The 21,685-nt window shown below is 50.0% G+C and overlaps 1 protein-coding gene across 3 annotated transcripts in view; it reads left to right on the top strand.

The window, feature by feature from the left end:
* The window catches only part of LOC105465968 (discs large MAGUK scaffold protein 5), a 149,067-nt gene that overhangs the window by 54,951 nt on the left and 72,431 nt on the right, over positions 1 to 21,685 (top strand). For all 3 annotated transcript variants that reach the window (XM_071068791.1, XM_011714643.2, XM_011714644.3), the window contains exon 2: positions 15,195 to 15,263. In XM_071068791.1, the coding sequence (XP_070924892.1) occupies positions 15,221 to 15,263 (43 nt within the window). In that variant the 5' untranslated portion in view covers positions 15,195 to 15,220. The remainder of the gene's footprint in view (positions 1 to 15,194; positions 15,264 to 21,685) is intronic.

Here is a 21,685-nt window from a genome sequence, read left to right as displayed (position 1 = left end):
TGCGATGCATGGCTGCTCTTTCAAGATGCACCTTATGCCTTTTCTGGTCTTATCCAAGTCCTTCAATTCTCAGATGGAGAAACAGGGCCAATCAGTTGCTTACTTAGTTGACTCCATGCATAGCATCTTTGACCTCCAAATGACCAGATCAGATGTTTCTTTGCTTCCGAGTCCTCCCTGGCATTTGGTGTGGCAGACCAGCCCCTCCAGGCTCCCTCCACCCCATTGCCTTCTAGGATGCATCATTCTCTTGCTCCTCCTACCCCTGCTCCGAGTGATCTTTCTGTGTCTCTTCCAGAAACTCATTTTTTTCTCCTGTCTTCACAGGAATTATTTCCCCAGATTCTGAACTGTATACACTTAGAACAATGTTACTTCAGGCTGGGTGTGGTGGCTTGTGCCTGTAATCCCTGAACTTTGGGAGGCTGAGGTGGGTGGATCCCCTGAGGTCAGGAGTTTGAGACCAGCCTGGCCTACATGACAAAACACTGTCTCTCCTAAAAATACAAAAAATTAGCTGCTCCTGGTGGCAGGCACCTGTAATCTCAGTTACTTGAGAGGCTGAGTCAGGAGAATAGCTTGAACCCAGAAGGCAGAGGTTGCAGTGAGCTGAGATTGCACCACTGCATTCAAGCCTGGGCAACAGAGGGAAACTCCTTCTCAAAGGAAAAAAAAAGAACAATGTTACTTCATAGTCACTGTTTAGGAGGTCCATAGATCCAGGCCTCTCCTCTGTTTTTTCTTTTTCTTTCCCAGTGACATTGTTCAAATTGTGTCTTATGTTTTTTTCTAACCCAAGGGCTTCCCATTACCAATGAGTGACTCTGGGCTTGTCACTCACATCCTGCAGGCTCAATGGTGTGACTCTGGAGTGGACTGTGTTAGCCTGAAACTTTCTCCGTGGTGCCACATTCCAGTTTCTGAGTGTCAGCAGGCTGTCTTCACAAGGATTTTCTTTCGTGCATTTCACCTGATGGATTTCAATGATCTCATTCCTCTTTCTTCAATCCTCTGCCTTTGTTAACTGTGTTACCTTCTAGGATGCCCCAACCACAAACCTCAGCACCATCCTCCATTCTTCCCTACCCGTGATCTTGGGCCCTCTCCCCACCCATACCCCATGACCAGTAGTTAAGGACGGCTCTTGTGGGAACATCCTAACTGTTCTCTCTACTTCCAGGCTCTCCCTGCTTCCATCCTTCCAGTTCCCAGTTGCTGGAGACAGGTTCCCGAAGCTCATACCTGCTTGCTGATTCCTGTGTTCAAAAACCCTGGGCATTCTTGAACTCCAAGGCGCAGAAGCTGGAGCTTTCACCCATAGTAATGAAAGTCAGAGTAGAAATTGTGTGAAACTAGGTGAGATGTGGTCCACCCTGAGGGCCCAGAGATTTTGGACACCTCTAATGGAGAGAAATGGAGGTGAAGCTCTTGGGTGTTTTTTTTTTTTTTTGACACCTTGTTTCACTGGAATGCACCCAGGCTGGAGTGTAGTGGCGTGATCTGATCTTGGCTCACTGCAATCTGCATCCCAGGTTCTTGTGCCTCACCCTCCTGAGTAGCTGGGATTACAGGTGTGTACCACCACACCTGGCTGATTTTTTTTTTTTTTTTTTTTTAAATAGGAGGTTTCACCATGTTGGCCAGGCTGGTCTCCAACTCCAGGCCTCAAGTGATCCACCTGCCTCAGCCTCCCAGAATGCTGGGGTTACAGGCGTGAGCCACTGCACCTGGACTTCTCGCTTTTTAATTCCTTTTCCTTTTGTATGCATGTTTGTTGTTTTTGTTGTTTGTGTTTTGAATAAGAGTAGAAGGAAGAAGGAGTTTCTGGAAGAGAAGAGGTTGACAGTAGAGAGAAGCATGAAGGAAGACTGGGAAAGATTTGCAGTGGAGTTGGGGACGGAGATAGACCTGAGCCTCCTGAGGAGGCGAAAAATGGATCATTTATTAGCACTTCCTTTATAGTTACGAAGCACTTTCAGCATCCAGTACTTCATTTGCTCTGCAGAACAGCCTGTGAAATACTGACTATATAAAGACTTTTAGCCTCAGTGTACAAATGACACAAGGCTCAGAAAAAGTATTTGCTCCTGGTCACTGATCAGGAGGTGGCCAAAGCAGAGGGAGCCCATGTCCATCCAGCTCCTGATCCTGTGTCCTTTCCACAGTATGGGGTCGCTTTGTGCCTCCCACCCTATGCCAGGGGTCTTGACGAGTTGAAACTCAGCAGGAACATTGTGGTGGGCAAGGGGTTCTCCATGACCTCAGAGCCCTAGTTGCTGCTACTAGAGACCCAGGCTGAGTTGCCTTGGTGGTCAGTGATTCTCAAGGCAGCCCACAAAGTAGATGAGGAGGGAAGTGTAGATGGCATTGAAGAAAGAGGGGGCAGAAACAGCACCCGTTTGCTGATGTCTTAGATAAGACCTTTCCTTTGTAGTTGCCCTCTTTGGCCTCTGTGGACAGAGTGTCCCTGACCTGTGAAGCCTGGGATGCCATGTCCTTGCCTAATGCCCAGTTCATGCCATGAGACTTGGGCAGTTCCCAGAGCCATCATTTTCTCTGGCTGATGACTCAGCTTACGTTGAACTGAGATTAATGGAACATGCCATTGTGGGATGGTGTGGCACTAAGGGACAGTGGGGGAGGGACACCTTTACAGTTCTTTTGCGTTTAGTCTAAGCATCAGAATCATAAACAGCTTTCTGAAACTCCATTGGCCCACTCCGTTTCCTGCTGCCTTCTAAAGACCCAGGATGGAGATACTTATCTAGCTTATTTCAGAGGCAGTACTTGTCTCTTCTGAGGGGATCAGAGAAGTCCATAGCCAGAGGAGTGACAAGACCAGAGAGGTTGAAGCCAGGACCAGAGGACAAGGCTGGCAGCTGAGCTGTGACAGAGGTGACTGGAATCCTTCTTTCTCATGCTTCCCTTTTTTCCTTCTGTTGGAAAGATGGCCTTGGCCACAGTGCTGAATGCTGGCCATGAGATAGCACGCCTGCTTGGAGAAGAGCTACTGACCTGCCAGTAGTGATTACTAGGTACCTCCTAGTAATCACTAGTTGTTGATTACTGAGTGTTGACACTGGGCGAGGGGTGCCTGCTTGCATCTTTTCTATCCAGTGGGACAAGGAACTAGTGAGTATCACTTTTTCTGATCTTGTCAGAAAGGAGGAGGTCTGGTCAGGAGTTCAAGACTAGCCTGACCAACATGGTGAAATCCCATCTCTACTAAAATACAAAAATTAGCCAGGCGCAGAGGCACATGCCTGTAACTCCAGCTACTCAGGAGGCTGAGGCAGAGGAATCACTTGAACCCGGGAGATGAAGGTTGCAGTGAGCCGAAATCATGCACTCCAGCCTGGGTGACAGAGCGAGACCCTGTCTCAAAAAACAAAAAACAACAACAAAAAAGGAGGTCTAGGGTTAGTGGATGAGAGTCCTGCTTGAGTTGGGACCCTCTGCTTACTAGCTTTGTGGCCTTGGGCAAGTTACTTGGCTTCTCTGAGCCTACATTTCATCTAGAAGGTGAGTTGATAGTGGCCCATCTTGTAGGATTGCTAGGAGAATTAAATGAAATAATCCATACAAATAGTGCCTCTCCTGTAACAAGTGCTCAATAAACGTTACCTGATGTGAGTAGAGTGTACTGGTACATTCAACAAAAACATGAGCTGTGACATGTAGGATGCCTAGTAGACATTGAAGGCTCTCCCTAATGCTTTGCCTCATTTCCGTCAGCCTCCTTGATAACTGGGGAAGTTCAGGGGGTAGGTGGAGTGCAGATTCAGCTTGATCAGGAGTCGGGAGGATTGTGTCTCTCTCTTACTTTCACCATTAAGCAACATGGACATATCTGAGCATCTCTCTGAGCCCTGACCACATGCAGTTGTGTTCAGTTTGTTTGTTTGTTTGTTTATTTTTATTTATTTTTTGAGATGGAGTCTCGTTCTGTTGCCCACGTTGGAGTGCAGTGGTGCAATCTCGGCTCACTGCAACCTCCACCTCCTGGGTTCAAGCAGTTCTCCTGCCCCAGCCTCCCAAGTAGCTGGGATTACAGGCATGCACCACCATGCCCGGCTAATTTTTGTATTTTTAGTAGAGGTGGAGTTTTACCATGTTGACCAGGCTGGTCCTGAAACCCTGACCTCAGGTGATCCGCCCGCCTTGGCCTCCCAGAGTGCTAGGATTACAGGCGTGAGCCACTGCACCCGGCTGTGTTCAGTTTCTTTACTTGTGTGGTCGACTCTCCCACCTCACTACTACCCACTTCTCCTCTGTCTTCTTGGTTGATTTCTCTTCCCATCCTTTAGCCCCTGGATGCTCAGATTCATTCCTTGGACCTCTCCACTGCCCTTCCTGTCCGTACTTCTTCCTTGGGTGATTTTATCAAGACCCATCACTTGAAATACTAAGCATATGCTGACAATTCTCAGATTATATCTCTAGTCATGACCTTGTCACTGAACTTGAGGCCTGTACATCCATCTGCCTTCCTGACGCCTCCCTTGTGTGTCTGTAGGCACCTCACGTGTAACCAGGCCCGGCGGGAACTTGTGATTCCCCAACTCCCTCCCCATCCGTTCCTCTTGCAGGCTTCCCCCTTTCAGCAAGGACCAACTTCATTCTTCCAGTTTCCAGGCCAAGAATCCTGGAGTCATCCTTGACTTTTCTTTCTTACCGATTCCACATTGGGCCTGTGAGCAGATCCTTTCAGCTCTGCTCCAAGCCAAATGTGGAGTAGGAAAGAAAGAAAAGCTCCACAATATCCCTCAAATCCAGCTACTTGTCACCAACACCATTCTTGTCACCCTGGTCCAAGCCCCCAGCATTGCTCCCCTGGACTTGTGAGTTTGCTGTCTGAGTTGTTTCTATGCTTCCCTGCTTATGGACAACATTCAACAAAGCATCTAATGAGCCTAGGTAGATGTAAGTCAGATCATGGCTGTCCTCTACTCAGAATCTTCCAGAGGTTTCCCATCTCACTCTGAGTAAAGCCCTGCTTCCTCTCTGTGGCCCATAAGGTCCTGCCTGGAGCTGTCCCGTTGCCCCTCTGACCTCATCTGTATCTTCCTGCAGGTCCCTCCATCCGCAGCAGACAGGTCTCCCCGCATGGGGTGGCCCCAGGGCCTTTGCACTTGCTATTCCTTCCTCTAGCACTCCACACTTTCTCTAGGTCTCTGGGGAAAGATGACCTGCCCAGAGAGACCCCTGCCACCACTGTAGAGTAGCCACATCTCCTCTCCACCCCCACCACCTACCATTTAACTCTTGCCACATTTTTCTTCATAGCACTTACTACCCAATACAGTTTATGTTTGTTTATTTCTCCCCCACCCCTGTCACCCTGTTCATGTGAGCTCCATGAGGGCAGGGATTTGTCCATCTTGCTTCCTGCTGCATCCCAGTACTTCACCCAGCATTCACCCAGCGTTTGGCGAATGAATGGGCCTTGTGTTTCCGGGGACAGACATGCCTACCAATGAGTAGCATCTTTTACAGGGCACTGACTGATGTCTGTGTGTGGGTGGTGGGAGCCAGGACTGGATGAGTGAAGGTGCAAGCCTGGTGTGATTCCAGGCACACCGTGAGCATTCTGGTTTGTTCTTTGTGAACCAGAGAACCGGAAATCACAAGGCATACTGGGGATGGCTTGAAATTGCCATGGCCACGTGGAATGGTGGGAGGGGAGAGGAAGCCTCCTTATCCACAGGCATAGATAGGGCTGTATTCAGGTATTGAGAGGCGACACTCATGGCTGGCATGAGGGGGAGGCATTAGCTCTTGAGGGAGATGGTTATGGGAGGTACACAGAGTACTCAGTGCAGAGCTTCTATGAGCAAAACATTCCAGAAGTCAAGGGAAGGCTGGGTGACTGTCCTCCAGGTCCCGTCCATAGCATCTGCCGTCTGTGTACACTGCAGAGGCCACCCTATGCCCTGCCTTCCTTAAGAGCCTGCGAGAGGATAACAGTAACGAGAGCTGGTGTTTGTGGATTGCTTGCTGTGTGCCTGGCTCTGTTCTAAGGGCTTTCCCTCTCTTTGCTCATTCTGTTCTCATCACCTATTATTCTTCCTATGTTTATAAATGAGGAGATGCACAGAAAGTAGAAGCAACTTATTTGAGGTCACACAACTGGCGAGTGGCAGGCCTGAGCCAGCTGGTCCGACTCAGAGCCTGCCTTGGTACAGTTGCCCTGAGAGGGTGGAGGGCAGTGTACTCTGCAAGGTATGCGCTCCATCCAGTGTGGGAGGGAGGCAGCCTCTTCTCCATTTACTGACTGGTGGAAACTGAGTGCTGGGCCAGAGCAGGAGGGAGCCGGGGGTGCCTGGTGCATTTCAGAGAGCTGCTTCCTGCCTGTCTGACTTCTGGGGCTTATTGGAAGTTTATTCCAGGGCAGACATGGCCCCCGGGGGATGTCCGGCTAGAGCATAATGGAGGCTTGGCTGCCCCTTGGGTGCCTGTGCTGCTCAGATTTCGTGTCTGGGTTTGGTGTGGCATGTGCTGTCAGGGTGGTGGGGCAGAGGTGCTGCGACCGGCCCTGCTCCGCTCCTTCAGCTGTGCTCCTTGCCTTGCGGGTGCTGTCAGGCTTGGCATTGTCCCCCCTCCACCCACACCTTCCAGGGCATAGCACGATGGCCCTGTCATCCTCCTGCCGAGTTCATCAGACCCTCTTTGGGCCTCCTCCTGTGCCTTTTTGGTGCAGAACTGTCTCAGCCTGGCTAGGAGTGACAGCAGGGAGCAGGGCTTGGTTTTGGTGATGGAAAGCAAGAACTGAGAGGTGTTCCCACCTGGTGTCAGGTTTGATGGTCTTAGGTCTCCCCACTGCTTTCCCTCCCTACCTGCTTCCATCCCCAGCCTGCAGCCAGGCAGCTCTGAAGGGAGGCAGAACAAAGAGGGTGGCTTTCATCAGACACAGGCTTTGTGCTCATCCCAAAGCCTCCAGGAGCCTTTGCTTTGCTGATGAGGACAAGCAGGCTATCCGACTGTGGACTCTTTTCATCCCTCGAAATTTAACAAACTTCCATCTTTCCTTCATGTGCCAGTTTTTTTTTTTTTTTAAATCCCTGTCACTTGTCACTTAAAAGAGGAAAAAAAAAAGTACAGAAAAAGACCAAAACCAGTCCAGTAGTTAGCGAGTGAGGGGTCTTGCATGGTACTGAATGATTAATTCTGGGTGCACATGTTTTGTTTTCCCTCTTTTCATATTTTTGCCTTGGGGCATTTTGGGTGGGGAAGGGAGGGGAGTCACAGATGGCAAAATTGATGTGAGAGTTTTCTCAGGTTCAGGCAATTTAGTTCATTATTTTATAAATGGCCTCAAAAGTCCAGTGGGAAGGGATTAGGGAATGTGTTAAGGAATAGACACAAAAGCCAGGTGCAGTGGCGCAAACCTTAATCCCAGCACTTTGGGAGGCTGAGGTGAGCAGATTGCTTGAGCCCAGAAGTTCAAGACCAGCCTGGGCAACAAAGAGATACCCTGTCTCTATTTATTTTAAAATATAGAATTGAAGAAAAAAAAAAAAGAATGGACAGAGAGCTCAGCAAGCATCATCTTCCTTCCTGCCACTCCACACAGATCTCACTGCATACCTGAGGTTAAATCTCCAATTGTCTGGGCAATGCCCCCTTCCCTTTACCTTTTTTTCCCTCTATTTTCCTTCCTTCCTTCCCTCCCTCCCTCCCTCCCTCTTTCTGAAAAAAAATATGGGGTCAGCTGCTGTGGTGGCTCATGCCTATAATTCCAACATTTTGGGGTGGATCAGTTGAGGGAGGGAGTTCGAGACCAGCCTGGCCAACATGGTGAAACCCCGTCTCTACTAAAAAATACAAAATAGCCAGGCATGGTGGTGCGTGCCTGTAGTCCCAGCTACTCAGGAGGCTGAGGCTCGAGAATAGCTTGAACCTGGGAGGTAGAGGTTACAGTGAGCTGAGATTGCGCCACTCCACTCCAGCCTGGGCGACACAGCGAGACTCTGTTTAAAAAAAAAAAAAAAAAAAGATGGGTTCTTGCTATATTGCCCAGGGTGGTCTTGAACTCCTGACCTAAGTGATCCTTCTGCTTCAGCCTCCCACAGTGCTGGGATTACAGGCAGAGAGCCACCTCACCTGGCCACCTTTCCCTTTTAAAGATGGATGAGCAGTTCTTATAATGACCAGAAACGGGGAATCCACATCATTACTCTAATTTTTTTTTTTTGTAGTACAGTGATGCTGCTTGTTCTAAAACTTGGTGGAGAATACTGTAGCATTATCTCAGTTGAGGAAACCAAATATTAAATCTTAACTTACAAACCGAGAGTGGGGTTTTCCCACCCTTGGGTGGCGTATAAGGCACATGAGCAGGACTTCCTTGATGACATGCCAGTGTCTGTGGCTGCTCCATTCCAGGGCCATGGTCACCCTATACCTCCCTGAAATACTGGGCCTTGTCTGCTTCCAAGTTTGGGTTTCAGTGTCTGCAGCCTTGGGCCATGCTTTTAAAGGGTAGGAGGCTGAGCCCCTAGGGAGGGCTAGGGCTGCCCTGAATGTAGTTTTTGTTTTTTGTTTTTTGTTTTTCTGCCACCTTTCTTCCCACCTGAGAACTGAGCATGGTTCCGTAAGCGGGCTTCCTAGTAGCCCACTAGTAGGATCTGAGCCCTCTGTTTCCCCAGCATCCCAGGAGGTCTTTAAAACAGAGAGGGTGGGCTCTGCCAAAGGTGACAGCACTCCGCAACTTTCACGCTGTCACCTCCTTCCTCATCTCTGCAGTTCACAGAATTGAGTGGCTCTCAAGTGCAGGCTTGCCCATACCCTGCGACTTCCCTCTGCAGCCAGCACAGGCATGGGTATGGAATGGGGTCTATGAAGCCACAGCTCCTTCTTCTCTTTCTTCCCACTTGGGTGGAAGTGGCTTAGCTCAGAATGCCTGTTGAGTGCTGTCTTGGTATGGGGAGGTAGGCAGGGAGGAGATGAGCCCATTCCCAGGGAATAGAGGCTGGGAAGCCTTGGCCCAAGCCAGCCCTGCTCTGAGACTTCTTACCCTTCCAGAGAAATGGGTTCTGCCTCTTGTCTCCTGCAAGCCAATCTGGCTTCTCATGTGCTTATCCAAGGCCACCACCTTCCAGGGCCAGCTCCAGGCCCCTGCCTCCATGAAGTCCTCTCTGACTGCTCTTCCCTGTGGAGCCAGGCAGCAGTATTGTGTGTAGGATTTGAGAGCACAGGCGCTGGGGTAGACTGCCTGGGTTTCTATCCTGTTTGCACTCTTAGTAGCCCTAGCACGACCTTAAGCAAATTAATTTTTCTAACTCTTAGTTTCTTCCTCTGTGAAATGGCACTAATGACAACCTCTGGGTTGTTATGGAAATTAATGGAGGCAATACATGCAAAGTACTTAGCACAGTCACAGCACTTAGTAGTGCTTAGTACCTATTAGCTGCTATTATTTTTCTTGAGAGTGCCATATACAGTGCAGCGGTTTGCTTGTAGATTGTGTGACTTGTCACTCTAGTACAGCTTTCTATGTAGGTAATTGAGGAATTGAACAGCAGAATTGGAAGGGCCCTCTGCAGGTCTGGACTGACCATAATAACAGCAGCGAACACTTAAGAGTACCAGCTATTTGAGGTGCTGTTTCAATCACTTTTCACAAACAGGCAGAATATCCCTTATCTGAAATCCTTGGAACCAGAAGTGTTTTTGGGTCTTGGATTTCTCCAGATTTTGGAATATTTTCATATACATAATGAGATATCTTGGGAGTGGGACCCAAGTCTAGATGGGAAATGTATTCGCATTTCATATACACCTTATATACACATAGCGTGAAGATAATTTTGTTTTTCCTTTGAGGAAGCAGAATAAACTGTATCGTGTGCCTGCATTTTGACTGGCCCATCACATGAGGTCAGGTGTGGAATTTTCTGCAGTGGTGTCATGTTAGTACTCAAAAAGTTTCAGATTTTGGAGATTTTTGGATTTCAGATTTTTGGATTAGGGATACTCAGCCTGCATTAAATCAGTTTATCCTCAAACAGCTCTAAGAGATAAGCACTTCTATCATCCCATTTTACTGATAAGTATGTGGAAGCACAGAGAGGCAGAGTGACTTCCCTAATGGCACACAGCTAATAAGGGGCTGGGCTGGGAGCTGACTCCAGGCAGGTTGGCCCCAGCCGTGTTGCAGTCATTACTGTTTGGCTCAGAGAGAAGGGCCTTCTTCTGAAGGTTACTCACAGCAGATGAGTAGCCTCCAGGCTCTTGAGCCCCTGGCTTGCCATTCTTTCTCCTGAACCTGGCTCAGTGCCATGCTAGGCTGGGGGCACGTGTTAGAAACCTGGCTGACACGTGCGAGTCCGGGAGCGATTGGGCACCTTTGGTCATTCTGCTGTAGGCTGTGGTTCCTCAGTGTGAACTGGAGGAGGGTGGCAGGATGTGGCAGGTGCCCTGAAAGTGACTGTCCTCCTGGGGCCCAGGCAGCACTTCCTGCTCTGTCTTCAGGGACCCCAGAGTCCAGAGAGTAGCAGCTTGCTTTCTCCCTCCCCTTTCCCTGGGGATTGAGGTAGGGGGTGCTGGCCTCCCCGTGACCATGAGCTGTCAGCTCTCTGCCTTTCTGCCTGGGCCCTTCTGGAGAACAGGGAGAACTCTGTGTGCTGGTTCAAGGCTGGAACAAGTTCCTTCAGCCACTGTGGGCTTCACGAAGAGGAAGCGTGAGTCACCAGGGCCTTTACAAGCTCCAGGTGAATGGAAGGGGTGTGTTGGGGGTGCGCTTCCATCTCTCTTGGGCCCCATGGGCTGTGGGAGGGGGCCTGGGAGGGCTGGCGCATTCCATTATTGTTCGGGTGATTTTTACTGGAAGTTCTTTTGAAGTGGTCTTTGTGACCCAATGGCGCTGAGTCACAGGGTAAACAGAATTAGCAGGGGCCGGGCTCTTGGAAAGGACACAGACAGTGCCTGTGGGCCAATCCCAGAGGGTCACCAGGCTGGCTTCCTCCCAGTGGCTTTCTTCCACCTCTCCCAGGGTTTTGGCTGCAGCTTCCATGTGCATCCCACCTGTGGACTCCAGCTCTGGGCCAGTGTGTAGAGCATGTGCCCTAGGGGCTTGTGAGAAATGCGTTCTGAAACCCCACCCTTGTCTGCTGAATAAGCGCTTACGTTGCCCAGGTAGTTCCTTTGATAGTAAAGAATCTCCTTATATCATGCTCTGGTCCACATGTCCACATCTAAACTTGGCCTCAAGCTCCGCTTTTCTGGAAATGTTTCCACATCATCCAACTCTCCCTGGGTCTCATCAGCACCTCTGCACGGTACTTGGTAGCTTGCATGAGTTTGTGGTGGGTGCCCTCCTCTCGTGTGTGTGTGTGCGCGCATGTGCGCACGTGCGTGTGTACACACACACACACAACAGGAGGCTGATCCTACAGTTCCCCTTAGCCCTGGGCACTCTGCGAGGTAGAGAATGTCCCTCCACACTGTTTCTCCTTCCACAGCAGCCCATCCTAGGTTTCAGAGCAGGTTGGGTGGAGGTGCCTTCAGGAGAACCTGGGGAAATTGTCTCCTCCTGGATTGGGCTGTGGCAGAAGATGAGGAGCACCAAAGTGTGCTTGGCCTAGATGGGACTCCTGTTGACTCCAAATTTGATGGCGAAACCCCAGAGGTAGATGACGCCGACACCTGCCCCTCAGCCCCATGGAAGCAACTGGCCTTGAAAGGATACTGTGTGACTTTGGAGGATAGTGGCTTCTTTTGCCTTTTCCTGACAGTTCTGATCACACAGGACTTTAGGACAACAATAACCGCAGAGACAAAGCATGACTGAGACAATGTCGTCTTTGGGCCTTTTTTCCCCCTTAATGACGTCCAAGGCTCTGGGAACATTGTAAAAACTGGGTCCTGTCCAATTTTAACCACTCCCCCCACCAGCTCCTAGGAGCCCTGCCAGCTCCCTGGGATGGGGGTGGGAGTGATGCCCAGAGATGCACATAAAGATGTCACGCTGCCCTGGTTAGGCCCCAGAGGCCAGTCAGGGCTGCAGGGACAGGGAAGAGGAACAGAACGGGTCGCTTGGCCCGCAGACTCCCCTAGCCAGGGAGGTAGGTGGGCGGAGAGAAGGAAGGGTGTCTGCCAAGCTTAATTAACAGTGGAAACTCGCCACGGGGGAGGAGAGAGACGATTTGAAGAGGAGGGGCAGTTTACTGGAAGATGGGGCGCTGCCGATGCCAACAGTAAGAAAGAGGGGAGCATTCCAGCAGCGGCATCCGGAGTGCAGGCTGCCAGTGTCGTAAGCCGGGATGGGTTGAGCATAGAGATTTCTGGAGGTGAGAGTGGGGGAATTTATTTATGCCTGCTTTCCTGAGTAGACGTCTTCCAGAAACAATCTACCAACCTGCCAGTGGTTAGCCTTCCTTGCCCCCATAAAGAAAAATTACTGTTTAAAAAATGGCAGTTGAGTTTAGAAAATAGACATTGTGTTGGGTTCTTTTTCTTTGAAGATATCAATGCATTGCCCAAATTGCATTTGACTTTATTTCACAGATAATGAAGCAATGTGTAAAGTGTGTGATACAGAAAGAGAGATGGGTTAAACAAATGTGTGATGCAGGCCAGATGTGGTGGCTCATTCCTGTAACTCCTAGCACTTTGGGAGGCTGAGGCCTGGTGGATCCCGAGATCAGGAGTTCGAGACCAGTCTGGCCAACATAGCAAAACCCCATCTCTACTAAAAATAGAAGAAATTAGGCGGGCGTGGTGGTGGGCACCTGTGATCCCAGCTACTCAGGAGGCTGGGGCAGGAGAATTGCTTGAACCCAGGAGGTGGAGGTTGCAGTGAGCCGAGATCACGCCATTGTACTCCAAACCGGGCGACAATGCAAGACTCCGTCTCAAAAAAAAAAAAAAAAAAAGGGGTGTGATGCTTATTGTTTTGTTGAGACAAAAATGCAGAGATATTGATTGTACAGCAAAACTAATAGTGTGGGTTGGACTTCAAATATGGGAGGTGGAGCATGGGTTATTCATTTTTTAGCAGGATCGTAGAATTTCAAGACTGAACTGGGTTTTCTGGTTTCATCTCCCTTCAGATGTGCAGACTTCCCCATGACATCCATGCCACTTGAGTGCTGGGCCTCCCTCACTCCCTCACCCCCTCATCCCCAGGCTTTTCATACCTGGCAGTGCTGACTGTGGCCATCCAGACCTGTGTGGAGGTGCAGCTTTCTCCAGCATATACCTGCTGCTCCTGGTTTGGCTGCAGGAGGCCATCAAGAACAAATTTAATCCCTTCTGACAGTCGTGTTGAGGGACAAGACATCTACCCACTCCCTAGTCATCCTCTTCAGCCCATGCTCAACGCCTTCAGATTCTTCAGAGAGTCTCTGAAAATGTGATAATGAGGCTACTGGTCATTGCCAGTCACGCCTGTCCTAGTGCTTGCCATTACCAAAGTTGCTTTTTGCTTGCTTGTCTCTTTTTTCTCTCCCACTTCATCTCTTTTTCTGATGGACACACCTGCTAGCTCACCTGCCTGCAGTCTGTCTCTCTGCCCTCCTGCATGGTCCTCACCTCCCCAGCAAAGTCTCCCTGCTTTCCCCTCAAGGTCTCTTCTGTCCCCAGGGGCCTCCCACCTACCGTGCATCTCCCTCCCCCTGCTCCCGTTTACCCCCATTTCTTCATTTCTCCTCTTTTCCGTTCAAAGATGCGTGTAGGGTGGCTAGTCAAGAATTGCAGTGGAAGAGTGGTTTTTTTTTTTTTTTTTTTTTTGAGATGGGATCTCACTTCGTTGCCCAGGCTGAAGTGAGTGGCCCACTGCAGCCTTGACCTCCCCGGGCTCAGGTGATCCTCCCACCTCAGACTCCCAGGTAGCTGGGACTAGAGGTGACTGCCACCACGCCCAGCTAATTTTTTGTATTTTTTGTAGAGATGGAGTTTCACCATGTTGCCCAGGCTGGTCTCAAACTCCTGAGCTGAAGCAATCTGCCCATCTCTGCCTCCCAAAGCCCTGGGATTATAGATGTGAGCCACTGCGCCCGACTGGGAGCTCCTTAAATTTGGTCCCCACATTTCTGGTTGTGGAGCCCAGGATCTCATTAGTTCTTGGCAGCTTTCTGACACTAGAGCCCTAAGGCTTGTTCAAAGCCCTTATTGCAAAAATTCCGTCTCCAACTCACCCACTTGGCCTGGTACATACTGCTCTTCATTGTATAGTTATTTTGGCTCCAAGAACAAAACACTGGATTCGTCCTTGTTTTATTTGACCTGCCATCTCTGTGTGTTATGCTTTGTCCACTCCCAATTTAGTCTCTGAGTCAGTTTGCCCTCCCTTTTAATTTTATGTCATCCATAGTCTTGAGCAAAGCATACCTTCTGTTTCTGTTAATCATGGAAACGTAATTGCTGAAATGGGATGGGAGAGGGACCTTATAAGCCATCTGGTTGAACTCCTTCATTTTGCAGACCAGGAAACAGAGTTCCAGAAAACAAAAGCTACTTGCTCAGCACGACCCAGCTATGGGCACCTACATAGAGCTAGGTTCAGAAACTGGGCTTCCTGGTGCTGGGAGGGTAACATCTGGTTTTGAAAATATTTGAATTCAAACCAAACCACAGTGGTTGTGTGTCCACTACCAGGAATTAACATTAAGTGTGAACAAAAAAAAAAGTGCTACCCTCTGACTTTGCTGATGGTATAATTGCTTATCATTTTAGGAGTAACTTTTAATATGGGGGAGATACTAACTAAATTGTTAAGAACTGAGCTTGAATACAGTTAGAACCTAAGAGCAGAGCAGTCAGAGAAAGAACAGATAGTTCAGTTGTTTAATTTCTGCTCTGTTACCCCCTGCATGGAAGCCAGAATCATATTGATAGAGATCTGTAGGAAACCCTCACATCCCATGTTTACCTGGGGCGTGTCACTGCCTTGCTAAACCTTTCCCCAGATGTCCCAACAAGAAGCCAGCTGACTGACTCCAAGTTCCCCTCTGCGCGCCTGCCCAGAGCAGGAGGGGTGTATAAAGTGAGGTGGGAGGCCTGGCAGAAACACCGAAGTCCAGATCTGCTGAGCGTGCCTCCTCTGCTTGGCCCCTGGATGTGTATTTCTAGTGCCTGGTGCATGTGGCTCTCATGGCCTGGCATTGACTGATGATCAACTGGTCTGACAGTGGCTTGGGGTGAAGATGAGTGACCCCTTGGGATTAGTAACACGGTCTCCCCTCTTTCCCCAGGTTCTACCTACAGCGTCCTGTCCACCATGCCTTCAGACTCAGAAAGCAGCAGCTCCCTCAGCAGTGTGGGTGAGTACTGCCTTCTAGGGAGGACACCCGGTAGGCCAGGGGTCTGGGTGGAAGCTGAGACAGCCGGGGTTCGTGGGAGAGGAAGCTGGTTCTCCCTTGTCAGATTACTCACAGGATCATCTTCTGTTGATTTCATTTACATTGTCTCCATCAGCAAAAACCCATTTCTGATGTTAGAAGGGAGGTGGGGAGGTGAGTGCTGGGAGGCACATGTTTTGCCATTGTTCACTTTGTCCAGGCACAGGGCTTCTAGGGGAGCCTGTTGTCCCACTATCCCCACCTCCACTCTACAGGCCTCGTAGTAACTCAGTGGCCACTGCCCAGGAGACTCACCCCTTTTGGAGTTTCCTTGGGGATAGGCATTGCCAGTCCACGCTGAATTGGATATGTTTCTCTGAACATGGGTTTCAGAAAGCCCATAAAATGAGGCCAGCCCTTCTCTGAGTTCACTGAAGTCCAGCAGGAAGGCCGCAGTAGTCTCAGCCTTCCCACACCTCTGTGACCCATTCCCTCTGTTTTAGCACCTCTAGTGGGGTTTCTCATTGCCTGATCTGACCGTGATGGATGCAGACACCTTCAGTGGTGAGTTCCAGCGTATTTGAGTCTGAAGGACTCACGGAAGTCATCTACTCCGACTATTTTCTTTTCACCCTGCAGAGAGATGGGGAAACTGACATTCTGGGAGGGGAAGTCACATGCCTGAGATTCTAGGACTAGTCAGGACGGCTCTTTCGTATGTCAGTTCAAATCCTGAACACCTCCAGTGTGCCAGAGGTGGGCTTGGGCTGTAGTGGCGAATTAGGCAGATGTGGGCCCCACACTCCTGGATGTTAGGGTCTTTTGGTGGGAAACAGTTAAATAAGTAGCCGCAGTAAGGGAAGGCAGTGTGAAGGGAGGGAAGACAGTGACCAGCGGGGGAGTTCCATCTTAGTTTTCTGGGACTGCTATAATGAAGTGCCACAGACCAGGTGGCTTACACAGCAGAAATTGATTGTCTCACAGTTTTGGAGGACAGAAGCCCAAGATCAAAGTGTTAGTGAGGCCACGCGGGCTGAAGGTGCTAGGGAGGGATCTGTCCTGGGCCTCTCTCCTCGCTTCTGGTGGCTTGCTGGTAATCCTTGGTGCTCCTTGGTTTGCCAACATCACACTGATCTCTGCCTTTGTGTTCACATGATACTCTCCCTCCGTGTGTGTCTGTCTCCAAATTTCCCCTTTTAATAAGGATACTGGGCCGGGCGCGGTGTCTCAAGCCTGTAATCCCAGCACTTTGGGAGGCCGAGATGGGTGGATCATGAGGTCAGGAGATTGAGACCATCCTGGCTAACATGGTGAAACCCCGTCTCTACTAAAAAATACAAAAAACTAGCCGGGCGAGGTGGCGGGCGCCTGTAGTCCCAGCTACTCGGGAGGCTGAGGCAGGAGAATGGCGTGAACCTGGGAGGCGGAGCTTGCAGTGAGCTGAGATCCGGCCACTGCACTCCAGCCCGGGCGACAGAGCGAGACTCCGTCTCAAAAAAAAAAAAAAAAAATAAGGATACTGGTCAGATTGGCCTAGGAGCCTGCCTTACAGGTAGCAAGACCTCATCTTAAATTGATAATCTGTAAAGACTGTTTCACCATCAGCAATAACTGCTGTGCGCCTCTCAGGACTCCCCTTTTAGAATGCAGATGTGCCTCGGAAAGGTAATGCTTTGACCTTTCCAAATAAGGTTCACGTTCACATTTACTGGATTGGGACTTTAGCATCTTTTGGGGGGCCACAATTCCACCCATAAAAACACAGTTCCCCCTATAACCCTCATCCTGTTTAGGACTCAGGGCGGGCCCTTCTGGGACCGCAATTCAAAGCTCCTAACGGTATCCTATTACTTTGTTCTGCCTGCTTTTGGTGCCCGGAGACACATCAATGGAATGATGGGATTGTTGGAATTTGGAAGATAGGACTCACCCTTCAGGAAGTGCATGGAGTGGGACAGTCAGGATCTGTAGATGGGGAAGGTGAGGCTTTTTAAGGTGGACTGGGTAAGCCCTGAGCATACTCCTCTGACCTGTCTGGTTTTTCACCCTTCACCAGTATCTGTCTGACAGATCGCGATCAGCAAACTCATTCCCATCGGCATTTCAAGGGTTAAATCGTTACCTTTCCTAGGCACATGTGCATTCTAAAAGGGAATTCTAGAGATGGGTATTGCCTAACCCATAGCAATTACTGCTGATGGCGGAATTCCTAGCCTGAGTAGGAAGATATTTCTTGGGCAGCTGGACCCCAGCCTACTCTGGAAGAAGCGTCGTGGCTGTGACCCACCAGTTGGTTCTGCACTCACCTGAAGCTGGCTCAGTCCTTGCGATGGAGCCGTCAACAGTATCCCCATGCTCTTCCTGGGCATCACAGGCAGGCAGAGGGCAGGGCTCTGATGTGTTTCTTGGAGCAGGCTGGGTCTGTACCGTGTCTGGATATTTAATGCTGAAATAAGTGGTTGCATCCCTTCTGGGCAGAGCCTCTTGAGTTCACAGGGAACCGATTTTTGCTTCTCTTGCTTTTCTTCTTGAGGTTGCCATTGTCCTTTGGGTGCAGGCATCAGGGAACACCCACTCATACCAGCTTAACCAATCAGGAAATGTATGAGCTCCCATATGAGGCTGTGCTGAGGTCAGCCAGTACAGGGGGATGCAACTCTGTCCTCCTCTGTGCATTGTCTTCCCACGGTCTCATGGCGGGGTGTCTGTAGCGGCAGCTCCAGCCATCACATCCAGACCTGACAGTGTCCGGGTCTGCAGTGTCCAGTATGGGCGCCACTAACCACAAGTGGCTACTTAAATTTAAATGAATTAAAATGAAATTTAAATGTCTAGTTTCTCAGGCAGATCCACCACATTCCAAGTGCTCTGTAGCCATCTGCGGTGAGTGGCAGAAGAAGGTGGGGTTTTTATGAGCAAAGGAACCTGTTCCAGAGTCCCTCAGTATGGCCTCCTCTCAGTGACCACAGTTGGCTGCTTGTTCATGCCGAAACCAGTGGCTCACAAAGCCTGGTCCCTGGACCACGGGGACACTCATTAGAGATGCAGGTTTGAGCTTCGTCCCATTCCTGCTGCATCAGAAACTCTGAGGGTTTCTACAGCTTACTAGCCCTCCAGTTTGAGATGGACTGGCCCAACCTCATCTCTGGGAAGAGAACCGGAATGTCTGTACCAGGCTTGCACCAGTCCCTCGGGGCGGAATGCCTGGTGGGGCTGGCCCTGGGAGCACTCCAGCACCTGCCAGGGAGTTCCTGCTGGCTCAGCCACACCTGATGAGACGCAGAATTCTACAAGCACACACTGACTGCCCTGGCAGGAGGGGCCACTGGTAAGGTCACATGGTGATCTTAGGAACCTGAGGAAAGGCAAGAGCAAGATCCTTCTAAAAAAAATATCACCTCCACTTTCCCATTTACATCTCCCTAAATGGAAATGGCTGGGAAAAGAATGGCAGGTTGTATTCGGCATGAGAGGAAATCGGAGGCTGAAGCCTTGGGCGTGTAGACAGCATTCTTGCAGGCGGTCTGTCCGGTCTCAGATCTCCAGCCTGGCCCTACTCACAACTCACCTTTGCCAACAGCCTTGAGGGCGGCAGGTCTTTGTGCCAAGGCCTCCTCGGGCAGTTTTCATGGGTTTTCATCAGCTAAGCACACACAGCTTCCCTGAGGCCCTCCTCCCCCGCCTCCTGCGCCTGTTGTTGTGACCTGCCCCCGACCCTACCCTGTGGATCTGCCCGGGACTGCGCACTAGTTTCAGGCAATCAATACTGTTTTCCTCCCCATTCATCCTGACCTAATTTCTCAGTAGCCTTTTATTTCTCATCTTGGAAAACTGGGGAGGTTTTAAGGAGGAGAAGAGACATTCTTGGGCATCTCTTGTAAAGCGAGCCTTAAATTCCATGAAGATTGAAATAGCAGGAGATGTCTTACTAAATGGAGAGGTCTCCAGGCTTATTGGCAGGAGAAAGAGCTGGAGGGCTTCTCTCGTATCCCAGGGAAGATTCCTTGAAAGTGCTTCTGCTGGTTGACAGGGGAAGGTGGGGTGAGCCATCAGGGAAGTGGGGGCTGCCCACTGACGCCCTGTGACCTCTGATCCTTCATTCCTGGCCCAGACTTTTGGATCAGGGATAACTGTTTGCAAAGCCAATTTATCAGAGATGGGAATGCCTCCTCCTCGTGGGGCAGGTGTTTGGTACTTATAAGGATCGTGGTGAGCATGGCCCCTCATGTTATCACACTGCCAGGGAGACAGGTACTGTCTGGCACGACTGGCTGTTCTGCTGAAAGAAAGAAGTAACCCGGGAAGAAGCAGTTAGTTCTGATGAGGTGAATCAGAGAAAGTTTCCTGGAGGAAGTGGCCCTTGAGTTGGGCCTTCTAGGAAAGGTGCTCTGGACTCAGACGCAGCTGGGAAGTAGCTGGCCATGGCTGCTTATGGTGGTTTGGGTTCTGAAAAGCAGACCCTGAGTCAAGGGTTCGAAAGCAAGTCTTTGATCTGGCTGGAGATCTGGGGCCTGGACTTGCAGCATTGGAATCTAACCTCCTTTCACTCCAAGCTGGGGAAACACTGATCTGGAGTCACGTACTCATTGACTAAGGAGGAGTGTCCCCCTTTGGCCTTCATTGTTGATGACATCAATGGGGGATTCCTTTAAAGGCAGTGGCTGCTGGATAGCCAGTAAAACAAGGGAGAAATAAGTCCATTCTGGCCAGCAAATGCAACTTTGGTCGGGAACAGAGGTTCTCAAACTGTACCAGGCATCAGAATCACCCGGAGGGCTTTTACAACACGGAGTGCTGCAGGGACTTACTGCCAGGGTTTCTGATTCAGTGGGTCCAGGTGGGACCTGAAATTTTGCCTAGCAGGTTCTCTAGTGAAACTTAGGTGCTTTAAGAAGCACTCGTTCACCCCAGGCAAGGCCTGGGTCTTTCCTGGACGGCTGTGGGTGTCCTGAGTTGTAGATGAGGATGACTTGGTGCTCTGATGACTGTGCTCTGCCACTGCTTTGCCTCTCCCTGGTAGCCAGGGCCTGGAAGTGGCTAGGAATTTTACCTGGACATCTCTCTGGCTCCTGGAAGCACAGGCCTACAGGGCCTAGAAGCAAAGATGAGACCTGCCCAGCTGTAAGACCAAGGAGGCGCCTCCAGGGTCAGTGGGAGCATGACAGTGAGGGAGCCCAGGACAAAGGGTGGCAGCTGAGAAATCCACCTACCCGCCAGTCCATTTGCTGAGCCTCGGTGGTAGTGACAGTAGCAGCCAGGGCAACTGACACAAGGAGCTGAGGATTCCTGTGATGGGGACACTCCCTTCTGTCCTCCTTCTTACACCCAGGTCAGAAGGAGGCTGGCTGCCCCGAGGTCTTCATGGCTGGAGACTGTGATGGGTTGTGTTGGCATGGCTCTGAGCCCCTTCCTTCTGTCCTGTTTCCTTCTCTCCTTTCTCCAGCTTCCTCCTAAGCCAGGCTGCGTCTTGCTGTTGCCTCCTTTATAAAATGGGGATGAAAAGAGCAGCCACCAGCTGCTCTTTGTCCACCATCCAGAGCCTGTTCCCGGTCTGGTGTCTTCCTCTTTTGGGCCATTTTAGTCCAAACCAAATCCTTTACCTCTGAAATCTGATCCTGAACACAAAAGGAAAAGGAAAATCTGCCTCCTTCTCCAGGGGTTGCCAGACTTGGGTAAGGAAAGCCTGAGGTCATGGGAGAGTTGACAGCTTTGCTTTTGAGTCCAGAAGAACAACTGCACAAGGTTAGAACTGCATTGGAAGCTTTTGTTGACAGCTACTTTGGAGGCTTTTGTTGACAACCCAGCTTGATGTTAGTTTTTGTTTTGCTACTGTAAATAACCACAGTGACAGCAGAGGAGGTTAGTCCTCATCTCTTTACCTGTCAACATCACTCGTAGGATGATGGCTGCATTCAGGGCATCACAGTTTGGTTTTCTTAAAAAAAAAATGTTGTGAGGCTGGGTGTGGTTGCTCACACCTATAATCCCAGCACTTCAGGAGGCCAAGGTAGGAGGATGGCTTGAGCCCAGGAGTTTGGGACCAGCCTGGGCAACATAGTGGGGCCCTGTTGCTACAAAAAGTAAAAAAAATAATAATAATTAGCCAGGCATGGTAGCACACCCCTGTAGTCCCAGCTGCTTGGGAGGCTGAGGTGGGAGGATTGCTTGAGCCCAGGAGGTCGAGGTTGCAGTGAGTCATGATTGTGCCACTGCACTCCAACCTGGGTGACAGAGCAAGACCCTGTCTCAAAAAAAATTTTGTTTTGTTAAGGTTATGTTCATTGAGATATAATTTACATACACTAAAGTGTATTTTTTTAAAGTATACAGTTCAAGTTGTGACAAATAGTCATGCAACCATTGTTACTTTTAAGATGCAGAACACTTCCTTCTGTATCTTAAAA

Source organism: Macaca nemestrina, chromosome 9 (assembly GCF_043159975.1).
Source record: "Macaca nemestrina isolate mMacNem1 chromosome 9, mMacNem.hap1, whole genome shotgun sequence".
In the NCBI taxonomy this organism is placed as follows: Eukaryota; Metazoa; Chordata; class Mammalia; order Primates; family Cercopithecidae; genus Macaca; species Macaca nemestrina.
Note: the sequence above shows the minus strand (reverse complement) of the source record. Positions and strands in the feature narration are given on the sequence as shown.